This window comes from Prinia subflava, chromosome W (genome assembly GCF_021018805.1).
Source record: "Prinia subflava isolate CZ2003 ecotype Zambia chromosome W, Cam_Psub_1.2, whole genome shotgun sequence".
In the NCBI taxonomy this organism is placed as follows: Eukaryota; Metazoa; Chordata; class Aves; order Passeriformes; family Cisticolidae; genus Prinia; species Prinia subflava.
This window is the reverse complement of record NC_086282.1, coordinates 1130390-1154121: the sequence shown is the minus strand read 5'-3', so window position 1 is coordinate 1154121 and position 23732 is coordinate 1130390. Positions and strand designations below refer to the sequence as shown.

At 37.7% G+C, this 23732-nt stretch overlaps 1 protein-coding gene across 6 annotated transcripts in view; it reads left to right on the top strand.

Annotated features, from left to right (window-relative positions):
- Nucleotides 1-23732, top strand: part of LOC134563414 (arfaptin-1) — a 46562-nt gene that overhangs the window by 1687 nt on the left and 21143 nt on the right. Inside the window, exons 2-6 of one of the 6 annotated variants that reach the window (XM_063421326.1) lie at nt 2746-2825; nt 8788-8889; nt 18322-18436; nt 21516-21587; nt 23016-23125. In XM_063421326.1, the coding sequence (XP_063277396.1) occupies nt 2748-2825; nt 8788-8889; nt 18322-18436; nt 21516-21587; nt 23016-23125 (477 nt within the window). In that variant the 5' untranslated portion in view covers nt 2746-2747. Of the gene's footprint in view, nt 1-2702; nt 2826-8787; nt 8890-18321; nt 18437-21515; nt 21612-23015; nt 23126-23732 lie in introns of those variants that run through there. The other 5 variants (XM_063421325.1, XM_063421324.1, XM_063421328.1 and 2 more) reach the window with 5 other exon arrangements.

Sequence of the window (23732 nt, the reverse complement as noted above, 5' to 3'; positions counted from 1 at the left end):
CCTAAGTGATGTAAGTATGGGAAGAATATACTTCTTATTCAAAATTAATTTATTGTTGATGACATTTACTTCATATTTTCATGAATAAGCAAATATGAATTTGCCTTTTTTATGAAAAGCGCATAAGCATGCTCTTATAAGCATTAATTATAAGTGGTTAAATGTCTCTTTATGTCTCCATCCTAGAGTAAGCTTACTATGTTGTTCATAAGTTCTTGCTTTGTTTTGCTTTTTACTTTGCCAGTTGAAGAAGTTATACATAAATCCCCAGGACTCAAAAATCATGTGGTTTTATTTATAGTGAGCAAAACTTAAAATTACTGAGGCTGTAATCCAATATGCATTTAAGGTAGCTTCACCATGGGGGAATGATTCTTAGTCTAGTCTGTGTCTTCTGTTCTACTGTGGTGCAGTATTTGTGTGGATTTGCAGAATTGGTATAGTGGGGCAAAAGAGAACCCAGAAGGGCAGGAGTGATATGGAGAGTGTTTCAGTTCTTGTCAGAATATGGATCAAGTATGTTTTTTCCAAGTAGACTCTCTGAGTTGTTCTATTGCAGCAGATGGTAGCAAATGTCCTGGTATACCAGTCACTTAATGTGTTCAAAAGTTGTGGCTGCTTTAGTGGAGAAACAAACCAAACCCTGAATAACACAATCTATGCTGTACTGGGCATTAGCGTCCTCTTATAAAGAACAACCCTTTGTCTGGCACCTGCAGGAACTACAGAGATGCAAAAGTCTGTATGCATTTCTCTAGTGGAACCTTAAATGATATATACATATAGATGTTGCGATTGCCACAGTTCCACGTGAGTGTCTTCACTTCTGAATCTTAGTGAAGGTGTAGAAAGTTTTCATCCTTGCATCCAGTATTTGATGTTTACATCCCCATTTTTTTGCTGTAGAAGCAGTAATCAGGAAGTTCTGTAGTTAAATTTGAATGTGTGGTTGAACTTTTTATGAAAGCCACCTTTAATCTACAATTTTTTGCCTTCTCATGTTTTAAAGTTGATCACTGTGATCCTGCAGAGCTGTGTTGAAACTGTAAGCACTACTTGTAGGAAAAGAACACTACAAAAAATTGATCATGGAGGGATGTTGTAACACAAATGGTGAATTCATTTGGGTTTTAAAAAATGAATTATTTGCTTTTATACAGTGTCTTCTACATGGATTTCTGAGATGGTTCTTGCCCCTAGGTTCTTAAATCTATCAAAAGTTCTTAAACCTATCAAAAATGTTTTTTCCTGTAGCATTTAATAGTTTAGAACAGTGTTACCATGGTACATAGGCTTGTATGTGATGTACAAATGTAACTCCAGGAACACTGATGTGGTAGAACTGAAGAACAGATTGTCTTAATGAAGGCTCTACTAGAAGATGAATTTAGCTTTTTGTTTAACAAGTAGAGCAAGAAAATCGCTCTTATTCTCCTACTCTATAATGTATTTGTTTTAGCTACTCAGAAATAAGCTGTTAAGCACAGAGGTTCTTTTCAGCCACAAGCAAAGTTTGGACAGGACCATGTGGGCAAACAGCATCTCTGCTGTACAGTCTTCTGTAGTGGTGTGCATGTTCAAAAGAAACTTGAAAAATTAAGAAAGCTATATAAGCATGTTAAACTTAGTTCTTAATTGCTTCAAGGGAATTTTATATTGATCCTAGAAAATCCAACTTCAATCAGTGATAGCCCTGAATGAACTGTTTTCTGGAGAAAATCTCTTATTTTATGTATTTGGTTTTCCAAAATAAAGTAATAGGTTATCCAGTGAAATCTTATCTAGATGATCTAGGTGATTCAGTTTCTCAGCCTTTGTGTCCTTACTTTATTTCCCTTGCTATGTGAGCTGCTTACCTTATTAATTATTTGCTTTAATTAGAATGTTTTATAGCTCAGGAATTTGAAATACAATATAAACACAAATAGTAATCTCTATAATTTTTCTTAATCTGGTATGTATCTGAACATGTATGAATGGTGCAAGACTTAATGAACTGAAGTAATGTGTGATTATATGCAATACTGGCAAATTGATTAATTTTTAATGATTGGTTGTCTCCTCCTCTCAAACAGCTGAGTGAATTGTGGTATCACCTGTAGTTACCAGCTATTTGGAATCAAATTTAGATCAAATTTAGATACTTTTCTTACTTAAGCTAAAATTGTGTATGTAATTCATCTTTCATGATCACTGTATTCACAGAGTTGATTTCTTACGCATCTGCTCAGTGTTAACAACTTTCTTTGCCTCTGTAGCTGAGATCTTTTTGAGGCTAAAATGAAAGGTATTCTGTTTCTAGTAAATACAACAGACTTAACAGCTTAATAAGTTTCAGTGGCTTAGCATCAATATAATCTTGCTGTGTTTGGATAACTCTTGTGTCTTAACAAAATGGTGATCTTTGCAATGGTAGGATACAGTTAGTGCATGGTTGCAGGTGGCAGTATATATATATCAGCTGAAGAACCTTGTTTGACTTCCAGGGTTTTATGTTGTAACCTTAGCTGTCTGTGGGGAAAGGTTGCTTTGGCAGCAGAAGCTTACACTAGACTGTATTCCTAATCTCTCTTAGATTTTTGGAGAGCTAAAGACCTGGTCACCATCAAAAGAAGGAGGTTTCACTTTGCTTTAGCAGAACTTGTAAAAGAAATGTTTTCTGAAAGCCTGCTTTGGTTTCTGTGAAGTGCAGCATCCAGCTCCTTTCACTTCAATTAATGCATACCAAACCTATTTGGTTTTCAGGTATGTCAGAACACAGCAGTGAATCCACAACACTTGATGAGTCTTATCCGTCTGCAGAAGAGGTCCAGTCTGGCTCTGAGGTGATTGGGTGATAGTTATATTAGTGTAAAATCAACCAATCCTAACAAGTTTCAGATTCCCAAAATTCTGCTATACATAGCACAGTGCTGTTAGTATGTGGATATGAGTTCATACATGGCATCTTGAATGGGTGGAGTTGGTTTTGAGACACCATTAAGAGCTATCCAATTAGTTCATAATAAAGGATTACTTCAGCCAGTAGCCTGTTGCTGTGCTGCAGTATTTGTTTTGTAAGTTGAATAGATTTAGGCATGGTAGAATCTGTGTGAGTATTGCAGGAAGAAAGGGTTGGTATTTAAAAGGCATCAATCTTTGTGTAACTTCACTATAACAAGGTATTCTATCTGCTGCTGAAAGAGTGAATCTTTTTTTCCCTGAGAACAGATACAGCTTGCACCTTCTCTATGGAGAAGTCTGTGACATATTTGAGTTATGAACAAATTCCTGAGGTTCCAAATATTATTTAGCTAATCAGGTGTGTTTGGGATGCTCTTTCAGAAAGATAGTGTCAACATTTTCCTGACTGTTCTAGAGTAAAAATGAAAAAACATAATGCTGACTTTATCACTATTGGATTTTCAGTGACAGTGAATTGTTTTTAACTTTCAGTAAAAACAGAATAGTGATTCTATTTAGCATATTTCCAAATCTGATATTTGTAAACACAGATGTACAAAGAAAATACTGATTGTTACTGAAGGATGATTATGTTTTTTAAAAATAAAACGTGCATCTGAAATGCAATATTTTCCTCTAGTGCTTGTGTCATTCATGCCTAATACATCAATACAAATTTAGGAACTTATTTAGATTTACTTTAGGTTGTTTATACATATGATAAATTTTCTTCTGAGGAATCAATTTCTTTGTATGCTTAGTTTAAGTCAGCTGTGGGCTACACTTGCTAAAGAGACACTTGATTCAGCAATCATACTCCCTATTTCAACAGAAACGCTGCGGTGGTTTGGTGGTTTAGTTTTCTCTTAGATCAGTAACCTTACCATGATTGTGTGAAGTTACAGGAACATACATCCAGAGGTAAAGAGAAATGGATGCTGGATTTGGCAGTAGCCTACAGTCAGAGTTAGTATTTTGAGCTACTGCGCTGCTGAAGTAAGCTGATGCTGTGGGCAGTCCTTCATTCTTAGTAGTTTCTTTACTGCATTACTACCTGTTCTGTTTCATAGGCACAAGTGTTGGAGGTGTGCCTGCTTTGGAGAATTGATGGGAGTGGAAAAATTACCCATCCTCTTTTTGAGCACAGGTCACTTACTTTTGATCTGCAGCGTTTCTGGAATCTTGTTTACTGTACAAATACCTTGTTCTGGCTCAGGAAGGAGGTGAAGGGATGATGAAAGCTGCTGGGGGGAAGAGCTGGGGGAGAAGGGCAAGGACTGGTTCTTGATGGCAGTGCAAGCTTAAACTGTTGATTAAAATAGAGATGGTGGTTTCTTATTATGTCTGAGTTAAATTAGCAGTTTATCCCACTGTTGGGGGTTAGATTTGCTTCTTTTTCACTTACAGAATTTTTTTCCATAAGTTGCTAGGAAACTTAACGACAGTGATTAACCAAAACAAAGAAAGTGACTGAAGGAGATGGCAGCACAAGGATACACTTATTGTTTTTGGGTTTCCTGGGAGCTTCCCTTAGAGAGGGGAGATAACGCGAGCTTTGGAAAAAGTAAAAGACAGAGCTAGGGGGGCAGTTGCTCTCTCTTGCTCTCGGCATCGGGGAGGACGGTTCTTCGGAGCTTTGAGGCTTTACTGCTACTCTGTAGCCCTGCACTGCCCTGCTCTGCCGGGACATCTGTGCCGTTCCAGCTACCAGCGCAGTGCATCTGATCTCATCCACCAGCCCGGGACTTTCCACCCTTCCAGCTTGGCCTCTCGGAGTCCCTTAGGGGCACTGAGATCAAACTGCACCGGGTTTTTATAGAAGAAAGCCCTCAAGGTTCCTGGTTCTGTTTATTATTAATTCTTTAGTTGTTGTTGTTTGTTTTGTCATATATACTAGTAAAGAACTGTTATTCCTATCCCCATACCTCTGTCTGAAAGCCCTTTAATTTTCTAAATTAGAATAATTTGGAGGGAGGAGATTTGAATTCTCCATCTCTAGGGAGGTCCTGCCCCCTTCCTAGCAGATACCTGTCTCTCAAACCAAGACACCCACTTCCCCTTTCTCATGGGTTAGCACTGGCTAGATGTTAATGCACCTATGAGTGTATGTTTTTTCCTAATGAGCTACTGTGAGATGTGGTCAAGAACAGAGCAGAGCAGGCCCAAAACTTGAAAACAGAGAACAAAACTTTATTACATTACATAAGAACAGAAATAGAAAGGAAAACTCTAAACACACACAAAAACAGAAATGAAAACTTCCCAGAACATTTCTTCTCCTCCCCCAATTTCCACCCCCTACACGTTACCCTCCATAGACCAAAACCTTGGGTTTTAAATCAAACAATCACCACTCAAAAAACTAATCCTCAATTCAGTAAGGGAGAGAGGAGTCTCTCTCGCACCACAGACTGCTCCTCAGAAAACACAGGTCCACCCCTTATGTGTTTCCATGTCACCCGTGGCACTGCCCGGAGAAGTCTGCCTGGGTGACACTCTCTTTTCCATGTCCAGTGCTCTCACCACTGTCTATGGGCCAAAGCTGCATATAGGGCTCTTTTAAGGATGCTTGCATGCCGAGCTCTCCCTATTTTTCCCCTGGGGCTGAGGGTTCCAAGAGCAGGTCTTCCCTGAGGGCAGAGGGTGCCACCACACCCTCCCCTCTCTTCTCTGTTCACTCGACTCTTAAAGTGCCAGTCACTGTAGCAAAAGCAGAGGCAGCTGTATCCACCCAAATGCAGTTTATGTTCAAAAGAGACTCAAGTTCAGTCTATGGCTAAGATTATGCAAGAAAAGTCCAGCTCAAAAGCCACTCCTCTTCAATCTCTGCCCATCTAGGGTTCTTTTCATCTTCCTTTATCATCTCAGTCCCAGGCTGTTTCTCTTTCTCTTCTGAAACCACTAGCATTGAGAATCAATGTCTGAGAAAAAGTTTCCTTCTGCCAAGAAAGGGTTAACAGTTCTTGGCTCCCGGCAGGGTCCCGGACTCAGCACCTCTTTACACAGCCGGGAACTTCTCCTCTCCCCTCCCCCCGCTCTTTCTTTGCTGCTGGTTGCTGCCAATGTTCGAAACTCTGAAGCAGCAGTCTCTCTCCTTGGGGGACGGGGGCGGGACACGGGGGGACAGAAGGCACCTCCAAAGTTCTCCACCCCTCCATCCTGGATGGGGCTGGCCCAGCTCCAGTCCCATTCTCTCTCTTTCCCCCCCCCCCCCGGGGCCTGGGCCTACCTCAGCCCGGCCACCTGGCCCCCCTCCTCCACCCAGCCTGGGTAGGGGAGGAGGGAAAAGATGCTCCTCTCCTGAAAGCGGAGCCAGAAAGAGGAAGTCCCTCTGGGAGGCCTTGCTTTTAACCTTTTGTGTCCTCGGAAGCGTGTCCAACCCCTCAGTGGCCACTAAAGGTGCCAACATTCAAACCTGACCACTGATTAGTTTGACTACAGCCTCCTGAAAAACTCACTTCCCCTCAAACCAAGACACCCTTTCAGCTGGTCATTTCATGGCTTTGGTGCTTGTCTGATGTCATTGCAAACTGATTCAACTTACTGAAGCTGGAAAATTAACCTGGTGAAAAGGTCTATATCTAGGCTAGTGAGTTGTATGTGGTGACTGTAGTCAGGTGAGTGTTGGGGAGGTGAGGCACTGTGTGGTTCACAGTAGAAACTGGAAAAGTAGCATGGTGAAATGTCCCCTTTTCAGCAATGGGAAATTGTTGTAGTTCAATCATAGCATGGAACTGACATTCCATTACCAAGCAAGTAATTTTTGGCTTTCTCTGAACTAGATACATAGGTCTGAGTCAAGTATGAATGCCAAAAAAATAGATGAATTGCTTCTAGTTGTCCAGAGAAGCTGATGAATTTTTGTTCTCTAATATATATATTTATTAGAGATGTGTGGATATGCATTGAGCATGGAAAACTCTGAATAAAAGCATAAAAGTATATCAGTGTCAGTATTTGCAAAATTATTTGAGATTCTTGTTGATAAGCACCTAAGTCAAGTATTTGTTTTTCTTTTAATTAGAGATGCAGCTTTGTTTGTGATCCCTAGCAAAGCACCCCTTGACAGTAGAGGACTTTCCCTTTGCACTGTGTTCTCTGATAATCTGCAGGAAGAACAAAAATAGCTGTGAACAGAACATGGCCTATGCTAATGTTTCTGTACTGTGCAAGTAGCTGTGACAGGCCAAGCATTTTAAAAAATACCTCACTTGACCATATCAAGTAGAAGTGCCTTAGAGCTTAAGCACATGTGAGATTTAGAGCAAGCTTAAGAAACTTGAGCTATTGGACAGATTTCCCAAATCAAAATGTAATGTGACAGGTGACTAGGACATTTAGTACAATGATGTTGTATAGCATCTCTCTGTCAGGAGCAGGGAGTTGGACTTGATGATCCTTATGGGTCCCTTACAACTTGAGATATTGTGTATTCTATGAAATTAAACAAATCACTGTTTTAAAAGTACTCATAAAATAAGAATAGACCTTTTGTTGTACTTCAGTAGAAGCACATTTACTGGAGCCCAGAGACAGTGACTAGTTAGAAAAAGTCTTGAGAGGCCTCAAAACTAATAAAGGAAATCAGGCTCACAAATGTAAATGCAGTGGTGGTATGTGAAAGTGGAAGAAATATTAGCAATGGGGTACAACAGTTGTTGTTCCAGTTGAGAATGATGCAAGTGATGCTCAGTAAGTACCAGTAAAATCTTTGTGTTATATTCATACCCTGTAAAGCTTCATGTGTAGTTGGAGAAGCTGATGGTACTTCAGATCCTGATCTCAGGCTGGTCCTCTTCCTGACCCTTGGACTGAAAAGAGCTGGTTCAGTTTGATGATTTAAGAGCTTTAAGGGTAGAAGGGTACCTGTTCCCAAGTACCTGTTGATGGTGCACCTTGTCTTGCCAGTCTAGCACAAGTGTATGGGCTGGTTTGAGGACTTCAGACAACTTTTATGTAAGTGAACAAACATTGCCTCGTTTGTGTGTTGATTTTTCTACTGTTTACACTTTAGATGACTGATGAAGCTGCCTTGCAGAGTTAGGAGTAGCTTTTTGAAAGGGATGAAATTTTCACTTCCTCTTAATTTTGGAGTGTTAAGCTGCCATTGTGTCTTCAGGTGCTTGTAAATGATGTGCAGTTCTGGGAATGTCTCTTCTACGCTATACCTTAGGTCGTACTTGAAAGCAGTGGTTTCACAGCTGCTGCTGCTGTTCATGATGCAGCTGCATTTGAAACTAACTTTGAATCCTGAATTCTCTTGGTACTTTTGAGTTCTTTTGGCACTTCTGCATTTCACGTCGGGTTTGCTTCTGTTGACTTCATGAGAGTTGCATACCAACAGTTTAGTCAGAAGGTGGCACTATATTATGGTAAAATAAGAAACAGCTGAAACTATTTTAAAGTTTGGAATCATTGCTTTTCTTGTAACACATGATTAAACATATTGCTCTTCTATAATATTTATTGTTTATTAATAAATAATACAATTTTTTTTAGCCAAGCTTATTATAATTTGAGATTCGGAAACTACTCTAAGGCTCAAGTGAGCATGTAAAACATTTGTCTGAGCCCACACCTCATTTGTGTCTTACTCCCCCAATGCCAATGGGTTAAATTTTAGTTTTCCTTTTCTCTTAGATCTGGAAACTTTAAATTACTACTGACTGAGCTGTGGTAGAGTATTATTGTGATTAAATAAACATATACAGACTGAGTAGATCAGAATATTTCCAGTTGGAGTTTGAAATAAAATCAACTGTTATGAAACTCATACATCAAATATTTTCATATGGATTACTCATTGGATATGTAAGACAAACACGAACCTGTTTCTTTTTACAGGAAAGTGAAATGGCTCAAGCATCTCCAAAAAATTCAGCGGCAGAAATTCCTGTGACTAGCAATGGACAGCTGGAAGATTCTCATGAACACAGCTTTGACAGGGTCAGAATTTTCTTTGCTGTCTGCCATGGTACTATTATCAGAAATGCTGGAGTTACAATTTGATGCGTAGCAGACTTCACTTGACATAGTTTTCTGGAGGTTTACTGAAAAAACTCCTCTGAAGCTCATAGATTATTGTCAGAGTTGACATAACACAGTGTTGTTGCATATTGCAGTGATTTTTTTTTTGTATAAAAGGCACGTTCGTAGTGGCAGAAGCTGAGTTCTTCCCCTTCTGCTCGGTACAGGTGAACGATCAGTGTTTGCTCGTGCCCGGGTGTCCAGCAGAGGGCACTGGGGCACAGCGTATGGAATTTGGGGTCGGGCTCCTTTGGATTTTCGTTTGGAAATATGAAGGCCAGTTAATTGTCCAAGTTAATTTGATATCTGCTGAGGCTTAGGTTTTAAGGAAAGCTCTTAATTTTTAACAGTTCCATACTGACTTGCAGTGCAGAATTATTCTTAAAAGCAGCAAAACTTCAACATTTTGTTCTGTTTTACTAAAATGCTGATTAGAGGGGGGAACCTTCATAAGTTTTGTTGTTCGACTAAGATCTACCAGTGACATAATGTAAAAATTAGTAGAGTGTTCAATGAAATAAATTTTAAACTACATTTCTATAAAGATGCATATTTAGGGAACATAAAGCTTGGGAAATGCATCTTGAAGTGGTAAGGAACTTGGGTTCACCTCAAAGTAGGGAAACAGGCTTAGTAATTGAAGCTTGATGACCTTGCTGCTGCTATGACTTGAATGCTGTCTAAGTTACCTTTTCCTTACATAGTCATTGCTTCTGTAGTGCAGGGCATGCAGCACTTATGTACAGCAAATGGAACTTGCACTCTTGGTGACTGCAGTAGGGCCCTTGCTCAGGCAAAATGTAAAGCTGTAATTTTAAGGTGGTTTTTGGCTATGGCCATATGTGAAAGTTGGAGTAGATTTTTTCCTGCATGCTAATTGTTTTGCTGGCTTAGAGTCAATTATATTTTGAAACTTCTACTTTGACAAAAATGGGTCAAATCTTTGGCCACATTGCAGAAAAACCTGTACTCTACAAGCATATTTGAACTTGATGTAATTATTTTCGCAGTGCTTATTCTGAGATCAATGAAGAAGTGCACTTCAATTATTTTTTTGAACTGTCTTGTACAAGTTCACACCTGCATGTGCAACCTGAAGTCAAAATATGTGATAATCAAGGCTTCTTATAAACAAAACAAAGAAAATAAACTTCTTGGAATTAACATCTAGGTCTGGTTACTAATCTGTTAGTCTCAAATTCTAATATTTAACTTCTATTCATCTTGCTTCATGTTTGTTATTTCTAATGCTTAATGCCATGCTTTCTCTTTTTTTGCTTGCCAAGTGATTTTTTGCTTTAACCTAAAGCAATATGCATTGCACCACAAAATTTTTGGGTCTTTTTTCCTGCAACTTATGGAAATGACAAGCCAAGTACTGTTTTTTTATGAGGTCACTTAAGAAAGGGGCAAGAAACCATGACCACTCTAATTTATACTGTTACAACAGTGCTCAGTAAGAGTTTGTGACCACAGTAGAGTTTACAGCACTACAATATGCTGATTTTGATTGCACCTTCTTGGGAAGCTGGGGAACAAGGTTATTTTAATTTGCTTCCTTATTTTTATGATCAAGTAAATATTCATCTAGATACTGTATAATTCAGACGTAAAGAATAAAATACTACTTGTTCTGTATTTTTTTGTCTTCTGCAGCTATTTTGCACCAAGACCTGAGCAGCTTTGATTGTATGTTTTTGAGTAAAGAGGTTTTTGTACAACCTTTACTTGATAATTCTTTAATTACAAAACTGGACTTTCATCTAGAGTCATGTTCTGTTTAGCACTTCCATCAGACCTCATCCATTAGCTGCTCGGGCATGAAAATGCACATCTGTGTTTCACCAAATGCTGTATTAGTATGCATTCAAGCATGAGAAGTATTTCATTTTGCGAGGCAGTGCAGAGCAAATGTATTTACCTGGTAATGACAAGTAGGGTTGCTCCTTCTTTAAAGAAAGATGCCATTGTTTTTGCAGAACATCAGACAGCATAGATTGTCATAATGTCATTTCAGAAGGAAGCACGTTAGTTCAATTTGTGTGGGAATGTGACATAGCACTAATTGATGCATCTTCTTGGTATAATGCATATTTAAAAGGTAACTTAAAGTGTTTTTCTAACTGTAAAATCTCAGTCAGAAATATGCTGCTACATTCTAATTCTCTAATAAGACATGCCTGTGGAATTCAGAAAAGTTTTGTCCTGCCCATATTATGGATGGAAAGTCTTTTACTAAAAAAAGCCATAGCTTCCGTCATCAATGGATAAAATATCTAGCATCCTTTCAGTCCAAAAAAGCTTGACATAGTGCTTTTTAATTCCCCAAGCTCTGTTGGATCTCACTTGAGCTTTAAGAACTTCTTGTATGGAACTATTCACTAATGTTTGGGTATTTGTTAGACAGAAGACTTCAGCATTTCCTAATCAAAAGTTTTTCTCATTACTTTGTATAAGAAAGCCCAACGTACAAAAAAGTCTGACTGGTTTATATTATTCACTTATCCCTGACTTCCAGAGCTCAGTTTTCCTCCCATGCTGTTGTAATGATGTGATTAGTATAGTGGTGTTTCAATGTGACTGGGGGGATTGGGAGCTGAGTACGGTAGGAAGGAGTGAGGGAAGTATATTATTGCTATTATTCCTATATGCAAGAACATGCCATATAGTGTGAGAGCTGCATAGGAATAAAAATTTTTCAGAAAACAGTTTGATCTGCCTGTAAAGATATTCATGAAACCAGGGTGCCTATATGGAAGCTGGAACAGAGCAACACACAATACAACCAATATGGTCAGAACATACATTCTCTTCTTTATTCCCGAAATGGCTGGTTTTATACAGTGCAGAATAATTTACAGTTGCAGGTGTATTCTTATTGGCATTCAGCGTGAACAAGTATGTAAACTATCTCAGTTTAAGGCAGCTACCGTGTCTTCACTCTAATTGTCCTATACAGTCTATGCTCACACCTTAACCTAATTTCTAACTGTGCCACAAAACTTATCTACTTCTACACGGGCCAAAATCTGAGGCCTAGCAGGCCCAAATCTGAGGCCCAGTTTAGGATAGCTCAAATCTCATTCCACAGCACATCATGCCCACGATCTCTAAGAAATTCGGTTACATATTCACTCAGCTGTAAGCGATTTGTTACATTTAAAGTATTGCACAAAATCTATATGATATTATTATCAGTTTGTGCCTGAATTTGTTTCCTTTCATTTTTGATACTACCTCTTCTCATGGTTCTCATTGTACTTTTATGGGAACAAAACCATAGTTAAGCATGCATATAAAACCAGTAATAAACTTCAGGATGCAAAAAGATAATGAACTTTGTTGTGACTCTTCAATTTGTCTTACTAGAATTACAAAATAAGTTCTGGGATCTGATGAATTTGAGTGCATGTGTTCACTGTCTTGTTCTGTAATTTTATTGCTAGACTGCACAAATAGATAAGGTAAATTCTCATTTGTTTCTTGCCTTCTGAAAAAAAATGCCAGCCTTGACACTCACATTCTGCCTGCAAGAATTGAGTTCATGTCTTAGGTTTTGCTATGTTGACTGACATAGTTAGATTTTTACTTTGAGTAATTATAGTTTAATTAATGTAGAACTGATTTAAAATATATTTCTAGAACTGTGTCAGTTCTACAAAACTGGTTTGAGGAGATAAAAAAGTCAAATGTTCTTCATACACTGAAAAACAGTCTGAAAAACCAAAAATATGCATGTTAATTATGAGCGTGGGAGGGAAACTAAAACTGGATTTTAGTATGACATTAGGTAAGTCAAAAGGGATGTAGTAGAAAGGGTCTTCTGATTGAAGAGCAGTGTATTGGCGAATAGAAGAAAAATGTGTTAGTCTGTTATTTGCCCCTTCATCAAAGATTAAAGCCTTCAGGTCTTCTCCCATTTATTTATGTTGAATTATTCTGATGTGAGGATCTAGTGGCTGAATTCATGGAGGATAGGAACTGAGTGATGTAATGGGGCAAAGAGAAGAAGAAAATTCTGAATATGTACGAGGAGCTCTACTTGCACGTGATTTTGATAAGAAGTTAAAGTTCAGAGCCCATGTATCTTACTGGATAAATGTTATGTCTATCTATATAACCTTTTATTCCATAGCACTTGTAATCACACTTTAAACTGTGAACTTCACAATCGGATATGTTGTAAATTTTTTCCTGAAGTCAGCTTGAGTAGTATTATTTAAAATGTCATCCACCATTAAAAACAAACAAGCATATGATTGGTCTGATATTAGTTGCTCCACTTTTGAACTAGCCATTGGTGTGAGGTTTTAAGAATACCTTAATTCAAGGTATTAAAGGTAAGTAAAACTGTATTTGTCAAACTTATTGTTGGTACTAAGCAGAAGTTAATGCTTAGTGATACATTAGTAATGGAGTAGTATAACTAATAAATTAATACAGTGTTGTTTCCTTAGTTGCTCCTTAGTTAAGTAAGTTTCTATAAATTAGGTTTTATCTGTATTGGTTTCTGCTGTTGGGGAAACAATACAGTTCTGGTCTTTCTCTTCTTCATTTTAGATTATTATGGATAGCATGACTGGGAAGTATCATTTTGGAAATAGTCTTGTAATTCAGCCAACATTCCTTCATGAACATGCATTCTGAATGACTTCTGTGCTGTGTCTACTGCCTCAACAGGATTGCTATGTCAAAAATCTGTACTGGTGATCTGTATAATAGAGTTGTGTAAATAAGGCTAGCCTGACTAAAATATGATTTGTTTAATATAGTGATTTGAAGTAAATAAAGTGGGATTGTAACAAATGGTTAAAGTGGCTTAAATGTTCTATGACATAGAGGTTTGAACTGTCTTGACTAGACCTAATTAAGCTAGCACACTTATTCTGTTTAGCTGTATTTCACGCTTTTGCTTCTTGCTAAATGTCTGAGGGTGGCGTAAGTAATGCAACCTTTTAACTTGGGAATCTTCTGAATTGTGGTTTTTTTATGCCTCTAGCTCTGGGTCTCAGTGATCTTACAAAATTAAAATACTTTTGCTAGGTGATAATTGCATAAACATGGTTTCAGCCTCATACAAATGAAAATTATTAATGAAGCATTTTTCTATTTATTTTTTGGTGATGGCGATCCCTTAATAGATTTGTGGGCTTGCCATGTATCAATAAATTTTGATCAATTACAAAGACTTGAATTTACCTTTTACAAAGAAGAGGGGAAATCTTAAACTTAGCTAGAAGAGCAATACATTATTCTCTTGGTTTGGAAAGACAGGTATCTGTCAGGGAAAACTGGAGTTTCCCTTGGAATGGAGAATGTAAAAAACCCCCTCCCTCCAAATTATTACAATTTTGCAATTAGGAGCTTTCAGGCAAAAATATGGGAACAGGAATAACAGTTCTTTACTAGGAATATTAAAAAAAAATACAAATGCAGTAGTACAAAAAAAACAGGCAAGCAAACAAACAAAAGTCCTAGAAAACCCTGACAGAGTCAGAGATACAACCTGACACCATTGTCAGGGTGTTGGAAGCAGTCCAAATAAGTCTTCCTGGAGTAACAGATGTTGTTCTGTGAAGCAGAGATGATCCTGTACAAAAAAGGTCCAGTGCTGCTGAGATTGGTCCTGTCTTCCTCTGAGAATTCAGTGGAAAACCAGCTATCTTGGTGTTTGGGATGGCTGGATTTATCCCGGCGGAAAGGCTTTGGCTCCTCCCACTGGGTGGAGCATCTCACAATGGAATGAAGTAATGTTATCAGTCCTGAGAGGCCTTAAATGGCCCATTCACAGGTGATGATCCTTGGAGGAGGATGGGTGGAGGAAGAGAGAAGGCACTGCCTTATCTGGTGTTATCAGTTGTCCCATTAACAGAAGGCATCCGCCCTCTTCCCCTCCTAGAGTTGCAAGAGATAAAGAACAATATCTCCCAAAGGTTTCAACAGATGAAAATAGAATACACATTTTTGGTTACATTTTTCAACCCAAGACAATTATCAAAATGTAATCATCATGTTGTAGTAGGGGAATCTGTCCTCACTTCCTATGTTGTAAGAGCCAAACTTACATTTAGTGGGAACAAAACCAAAAGCTATTTATGTTACCTTCTTACCACTCAAACATTAAGTACACTCATACCTTCCCTTTAGTGTGACATTTTGTGCAGTGTTTCTAAATTATCACTCTTTGTAAGTTATTGAAGGGATAAACTGTTTTGTCAGTATGATTACAGATTTTTTGCTAACTTTATCTACACTTGTGTCAAGAAAAAAAAAGCAAGCACAATTGCAAGAATGACATTAAAACTTTTAGTTTACAGGCAGAAGTGTGTCTCCCCGAACAGTAGCTTGCATGTTTGTAAGCAACAAAAAGGTATTATTTTGATAATCGCTGACCTTTTGTCAGTTTTGGTCATGTGTAAATCAACAAATGGTAACATTTTCTTTTCAGTTCATATGCAAGAATATAATTCTTCATAAAGTTATATTTTAACTGGTTTATAGGTGTTAAAAAGGGGGTTTGAATTGAACTTTGCCTTTCTTTAAATTGAACTTTGCCTTTTTTGACAGTGAGAAAAAAGTAGATCTCTTCGAACAAATATGTGTATACATATACATGTATGCGTTGTAGTATTTTGATTTATTTAATTCTGTAGTTTGTTCAGCTTGTGTTTAACTTGGAATTACATTGAGTGTATGGAAGTAGTGCAGTTGCTTAGGCTTAGATACAAACTTTTGTCTTTACAAAGGAGATATTCTGCATTTTAACCTTAAATACAGATGATTACTTAGATTCCTATTACGAACATGCTTAAGCAGGTTAGCTGTCTACATTTGTTTGGCTACAGGTTTAGATATTTCTGGAAAATACACAACACGCCAGGGTGCCTTCAGGAAAAAAATAGTTCATGCCATGTCCTTTTTATGAAATCAGTGCATCTTCTCTGCAATCTGGTTATCCTTTTTCAGCTTCTAGTGACTTGCTACATTTTAAGTTAAAAGGATCCTATTAGCTAAACTAAATTGAAGCAAAGGCTTTCCAGCATACCACCAACTGCAAGTATTTAAATGGAAGCATCAATTTTAAGTCAGTTGTGAAGACTGAAAACAGTATGTATCCAAAGTTCTGATGCACTTAATTTGGGAGAACAGATTCTGCATGTGACTATTATTTGTTTTTCATTCTGGTTTTTTTTTTTGTGGTTTTTTTTTGGTTTTTTTTTTTTTTTGTGTAATGCTTCAGGTACACAAATATGGCATGATCTATTATCATATAGCCTGTTCATGTAGGAATTGGTTACTTTTTGCAGTAACATGCTCAGTTTTTGATGTCAGTGAAATTTCTGGAATTCACATGGAAAAATTAATTTGCTGGAATTCATATGTTTGTAGTTTTTTCTTTTTCCCGGGGGTTTGTCCTAAACTGAAAACATCTAACTAAATCTGGGGGGATGTGATCCAAAACTACTTCTTGACAATCTGAGCCTCTAGGCAGTATCAGTATCATTCTTATGCTCTACCTTGCTTCTTGTTTGTGGAATGAGCAACTACAGTTATAGGTCAAACATGGATTAGATTTTAAAGGCTGTGTTTTCTTTGTAATTAGAAGCATTGCATGGATCATAAACAATTACTACACATGTCTAGACACTGACTTCTTAAAGCTATGTATAGCTTTTCTCTAGTGATCCTCTATACTTTTTCCACTTTTTAACCTCTGTATGGAAGTTGAAGGGGTGCAAAATACCTAACTCCAGACACTTGACAGTTTTCTGATTTCTTGATGCTTTTATTTTTTGTAACTGTATTTTACCTTTTTGCTTTCACTTTCATAGTACTTTTTCACCCACTTTTTACATCTATGCATTAATGGTTTTAAATTGCTTTTAAACCTGAACTTTTTAAAAGTACTATGTCTAATTCCATAATACCAGAGGCTTAAACTTCAATTAGATCGCTGGCAATATAGTCCAGGAAACGTGTGGGGAGCTTTTTGTAGAGATAGGTAAGACAGCAAAAATGGGCAGTTTTGTTTTCTCCCGGTAGTTTCAGTTGGATTTCGGCTGCTTTAGGGGTTCGTAGATAGAAAGTACACTTAAGTACTTCTTGCCTAAAGCAACCTAAGCGAAGCTCTCAGGCACAAGCAATACTTAGGAAGCTTAGTTATCAGTGATATTCAACTCAGCAGTGATTTTAGCTCTTGTGATATTCAGCTTATAAGCTTGCTAAGCGCCTTGGCAGACGCAGGGAGAGAAAAGAGAAGCGCTGTATGAAGTTCTACAGATGAATTTTTATTAGCATCTTCTGTGAAGGGTTTTAAGGACAGCTCTTCTACTGAGCTAGGCAAAAGTGGGGTTTTTATAGGGTATTAAAGTTTTGAGAAATAGTCTAATAATATGAGTCAGGGTAGAAAGTAACTTATTGTCTTACAGGGAAATAAGAGAAGGTCCGAGCGCAGAAGAGAGGTAATTTGGCCTAGTCACCATGACTAGGCATTTCTTTGTCTTTAGGCAACTGACCGCCAGAGAGGCCTACTAGGCTTCATAGCTACAACAGGGAAGTAGGATGGTATGTGAGCTTTGTGGAGGCTTTCTTAGGCCTGTGCTGGGTTTCAGTGGAGACTTTGGTTACTTGAGAGCTGGTTGAAATAGTTGATCTAGCCCTCAAAAGTTAAACAAGGTGATCTCAGGCAATTTTAAATGAAGATTTTCAAAAGCAAACAAAAGTAAGTGGCAGCTTTGTGCTCTGAGCATTTATGATGTGGAACAGGTGCTCAGAAGGAAGTTAAGTGATGCCTTTCTGGATGTGTCTCTCATGTCAAATATTAAAACGAGTTCATGTGCTATTTGTAAGAAATAAGGATGCTATGAATTTTAAGGCTATTCCTTGCCTAGTGATTTTTATTTTTGATCTTAACATGATAGTTGCTTCCATATTTTTGGTTTATAAAGTTTTCTCTGCCTGATGATCTTATTCTGCACCCCTGTCAGTTTTTAACTGGAAACTTTATTAAACTGACACGATTGCTTGGACCAGCTTCAGACCACATAATATGATGCTTCTGGCCACATTTTTGGTAACTGCTTCTCTAAGACATGGCATTCTACTTGGTCATCAATATAACAAAAAAATCTAGAATAAATAGGCTATACTTACAGTATTTCTCATTCATTTATGTTTTATTTGTGCATACCAGTAGAAAGCTGTGACACCAGCATGGGCTCTGCAGGCTAAAGGCAGAATTGCTTGTCTGAGAGCTGCTGAAACTGCATTATAATACTTTGGAGTCACTTAAATTGCGCTTTTTTTTTTCTTTCTTTTTTTTTTTTTTTTTTTTATTCATGTATTTTCCAGGACTTCAAGTGTTTATTACCAGTTGGACTTGGTCTTTCTGAAACCAAAATAACATCTCATGGCCTTGATGGTGCCAAAGAGGGAGTTGTTGAGGCAGGACAATTTCCACGTAAAGGTAAGTGCTTTTTTTGTATTTTTCAGTTTAGAATCTTCAGGCATATTCTTACATGGTCAGAAATACAATGTTCTGTAGCTACTTTGAGCAGTTTGGATGAATGTATACATTTGAGATTTGCATTAGTGACAACCAGTTTATGCTCTCTTTTAGCTGGGTTGTTAAAATAAAGAATATATGCTACACTTGTAATATCTGTCAAGGGACTGGAGGGAACTACTTAGTGTTAAGTTGGTCTGCACTTACAGGAAGGGAAGGCCTTGAGCACCTTGAACTGGTGTCAGGCTGAAGAATTTTCCTAATACATTGTTTTGAAGTTTTCTTCAGATTTTGCAAGTTATTGTTCTGATTTGAAACATAACTGGAGAGTTATTTATTTGTTGCACACACTTCACTTACCGAGAATAGATTAAAAAGTGGGATTCTTCTTGTCATATTAATGTGTGCCTTAGGGAGTCTAAGTGGTATTAAACAATGAGAAATGCAAAGTGATAGACAAGCCAATAATGTCACTATTTCCTTTCTAAAAGCAATAGAATACCATGATATTGTATGGGGAAATGGTATTTAATGGATTATATACCTTTGACAGTTTCTGAATTTGAAGGATTTGAAATTATCTCAGATGTGCAGCAGTGAAAATGAGTCTCTTTGTAGTCATAAATTTAATTTACTTTTTGCTTCATTTCCTGTTTGGTAAAATTCTTTGCTTATGAAAACAGTTGATTTACATGTTGTACTTTACATATATTACAAAGTGAATGCTGTGCTTCTTTATACCTTTGAAAATAGTAAAATATCTGGCTAAAAACTGGAGCAGATGGCAAACATCTCACCATTCCTGCCTTTTTGTATTCCCTTACCAGGATAACTGTTGCAGCTGTTAAGTGTATTAGCCTGTAAGGGAAAAGTGTCTGAAGGTGTTTCAAGCTACATTAATGTGTTAGAAATGCAAATGTTCTGTGGAAATTTCTGTACACAAATTATGAGCTTTGGACAATGCAGGTATCACAGATTTTCTCCAAGGATATTTTCTTTGGATTTTTCCTGATGTTCTAAAAAAATCAGAGAGGGAAGTGGTAAAAGCCAGAGCTTCCTATAAAACCATGGACAAGAGTTGAATGATTGCTCTAGTGTCGTGGTGCCTTTAGAGAACTCAGTCTCTCTGCCTGCCCAGGCTAGCTCAGGCACCGCAGCAGGCTAAAAGGTACAGCCAGGCGAGTCACACAAGCCAGCTGATCCCTGTGAGTTCTTGTCCTGAGAGGCTGTGTGAGGCAGTGGAGAAGCGCTGACAACGACGGAGAAGAAGAAGGGAGGAGCCAGTCCAGTAAAACGACAGATTTATTTGGGGGTCCCACGGGACCTCCTTACCACCTGCCGGGTCCTTAAACTGCCCCCGAGGCTCTTCTGACCTGCCCTTTTATACAGCAGTGTCGTGGGGCGTGGTAAAGAGGTTACAACCAATGGCCTTCAACCAAAGAGGTGGTACAAACATGGGGTGACATTACAGAAACCAATCAGGGACAACAGGGAGGGGTTTACACAGACCATGAGAAAAGATTGACAAATAACTGAAGAGTTATATGACTTGGGGAATTCCAGGATAATACCAACAGGGGAAAATGGGGTACAAGGAATATACCATTGTACAATCAACCTGCACAAACCCAACAAACCTACCATGAACTTAATTCCACACCACCACACCCTAGTTCTAAAAATTATGTCCTCTGTTTGAGTGTCCTTATTAGGGCTTCATTTTTGAACGCAAAGTGTAGACAGTACTGGAGGGAAAGGGCTTTTAGGATTTGGGGGATGTTGAATGATGAAGCATGCATAAGGCTGTGTTAATACCCTGTCAAATGATAAGGATTTTTTTAACTGCTCGTCTTGGCTCGCTTGCTGAAATGATTCAGGCAGAATCTCGCAGTCAAACTTCTATGCCTGGATGAATTCAGTTGCAGCTCTTATGCAATGTATATCTGCAGAAGAACATAGCAAGTGAGCTGTCTTTGTCTCATCTTTTCTGTGCAGCTGGATCCAAATCTTTGGATTTATTTACCCCATGTTAGTAGTGCTCTGTGGAATGTTTTAAAGCTGGTTGTTGATCCAATTACTTTGAGTGATGTTTTTGGTGTTACTGATAACTAAATTTTGTTGAAACTGCAAAGTTTAGGTTTGATTTTCTTTCCCCTCAGCACACTGTTAGCCCTGAAGTATATTGGAATTTCTCAGCAAAAGCAGTTAAAGTTCCCCCCAGTATGGTGGTCATTCATCATTACAGAGGAAAAGCTAACTTACTTTTTTAAAATCCTGAAAATTCCATAAGGATGCCACTTCAGATTTGTCTGTTACGAAAGAGTGGCAAAGCTCTGAAAAGCGTAATGAGCATAATCCTAAAACAGCTTAGAGAACACACACAGTGCAGGTCATTTAAAGTTGGTTGCTTTTTGTTTTGGTTTGGGTTTTGTTTGGGGTTTTTTGTTTGTTTTTTTAAGAGGAAAAAGCAAGTGCTGTAAAATCTTTCTTTTGGGAATGAGTTTGCACACTTTCACAGCTAGTGACTTATATGATCTTCAGGATAATTTATTGCTGCATGTTTACACAGATTTAAGAGCTGGTGTCAATAAAGTTTATCTGAAACAGGCAGAGATTTCAGGGCTTACTTCACTCCTTAATGCTTTAAGTACCATTCAGTGACAGTGCAGAGTGAATTCTACCTAGACCTGAAAAAGAGCGTTTCAGCTGTGGATTGTTATATAACAGTCTTCCATGGAATTTTCTGTTTATGGACTGTACTTTACTGATGAGCCCTTCAGTTGTGTATTGATTGTTCTTACAGGAAAAAAAATTGTCATCATGACCTAGAGAAAAAGATTAAATCAAGAAAACTTGGAGTAGTTCACATGGAGAGATGTACCTCTTGAAAAGCATTTCCACCAGAAATTTCAATAACTTTTTTGTGAATACTTCTATAGTTGCTGAAGCAAATATTTCTTTGTTTTGAAAACATGTAAGAGTACACGTTTAGTTCTAAGGGAAGATGATGGATTTTCATGGTTAAATGTCCCCTTTTCAGGTTCCTCATCATCACCCAAATCATCTATTATATCTCCTAGCAGTGCAGCAGCTAGCAGACTGGCTGGACAAGGTTGTGATTTAATTATTCCCACAGGTATCAAAGCACTGAATGGATAATGCCCTTGTCTCTGCTGACACTCTACTAACCCTTCCATGTTTTTAATTATTTGACATACTATTAGCTAGAAATAAAATTTCTGTGGGATTTTGGTGGCTCTTACTTCTGACATCAACAGTTTACAAATTAACCTCTGCTTTCTTCTTTCTAAGCTGCTTTTACTCTGTAAAATTAAAATTATAACTAGTATTAATAATAACAAACATTAGATAAAATAGGAATTACCAAAATCTTTTCTTTAGGTTGAAGCTGAAACTTTTAGCATTTTTTTCCCCAAATGATTACATATTCCAATAGACTATGGGGGCAGCCATTAGGAATTCACAACACCCAAACTCAGCTCTACCACTTGACTCACTTTGTGCCTATGGGCAAATTACTTAACATCTTAGTCTGCTTCCTCCTGCATAAAAGGAGAAAACTTAGTTACCTCATAAGGGTGTTGAGAGGGTTAATTACTTAATGTTTGCACAGCATCTTGAAGAACACAGTAGAACTTGATGCTAAAGGAGTGTCTTGAGGCATCTGTATAGACTTTTTTCCAAACTCTTGCTTGCATAAATAACTTGGCAAGACTAAGGTGACCGTAAGTAGCAGTAGGGATCAGTCAGGAATAGTTAAAAGGAATATGGACATGAATAAATAAAAATGTTGCTTAAAAAGTGATGATACTTGGCAGTTTTTAATATTTAGGACACTAGGAATTTTGCAAAATGGAAACATGGAATCCAAATGATGTCCCATACTAGCTTGAAAATGCTGAGTAATGGCAATGTGTGTAGTGATTGGCCCTATTAATTTATTGCTTTAAATCTCTTCTTTGCTGATTTTATACTCATGGTTTGTAGAATTAATTGTTCCTAATACAATGAGCTAGTAAAACTGAAATAAATCAAATACTGGCTGAACACATCTTCTGGAAAGAATGACTTTCATTGGAAAAGATTAAAAAAACCTCCGTACTTCATGACAATAGTATGCCAGTAATTGTTGTTTAATGGTCTTCAGGTTGTAAACAGTCTTTTAGATTGACTAAATGCAAAAGAGTGTTCAATTGTTGGAATTTTTAAACATAGATTAAGTAATAAACATGTCTCAAAAGCTGTTTTAACCTTTCAGTATGCTTAATTCAGCCTATTCATGAAATAGTGATATATATATATACATATACATTTTATATCAGTTTTAAAGTAAGTCTTTCTTTCTGGAACTGATTTTAAAAATCTGCTTATTCATATTAAGTTCTTACTGTCACCTTGCTCTGCTTTTGGATGTGCAGTTGCTCAAGTCTTCCATACCTGTGACTAATCCCTTAAAACAAATTAACAAACAAAAAGCCCAGACCCAAGACCTTGAAGATTTGCTTTCTATCTGACACAGGGGGCAGAGCTCAGCAGAAGAGTGGACCTGTTGTGTTAGCAGATGAAGTAAAGAATCCAGCAATGGAGAAACTGGAATTGGTGAGAAAGTGGAGCCTAAACACTTACAAGGTATGCAGACATACATGTGTGTGTGTGTATGTATTCTTTAAGTGAGTCTGCTACTAGATAGGAATAGAGCTGTATGAAAGTAAGCTGTTGTTGCAGTGAGCATAAGAAAGAATGTATAGGAAAGGCTTAGTTTTCTTTCAAGTGTAACATTCTTTGTTAAATCCCTGGTGTAATGTGGAAAATCTTTAATAGGTATTAGTGATTTAGCAAGGTAAAGAGTGTGCCATTTCTAACGTTCCCTTCATCATTCTGAATGTAGAGATTTCAGTACTAAAGCTTAGAATTAAATATTTTTGATCTTTTTGAGTTGACTGCTGATACAATAAGATTTTAGTTGATGTGAAAAAATCAGGGGCATCTAAGTTCTAAACTTGTTAATTGCTATTCTGATGGTTTTGTTTCATAAAGCATTCCCCCCGGGGTACCTCTGTACCCCAGGGGTTCTTTAGGTGTGGCGGCACTGAACGAGGTGCGACATACCCCCTTACGAGCACTGCAGTCCCGGTTATCGATGCTTTCAGCGCAGGGACAGATGGAACAGCAGCACGGGTCTTGGGGGTTGAACAGAGGTGGTTTATTCAACGCATAGTGGATCCAAGACTCTATG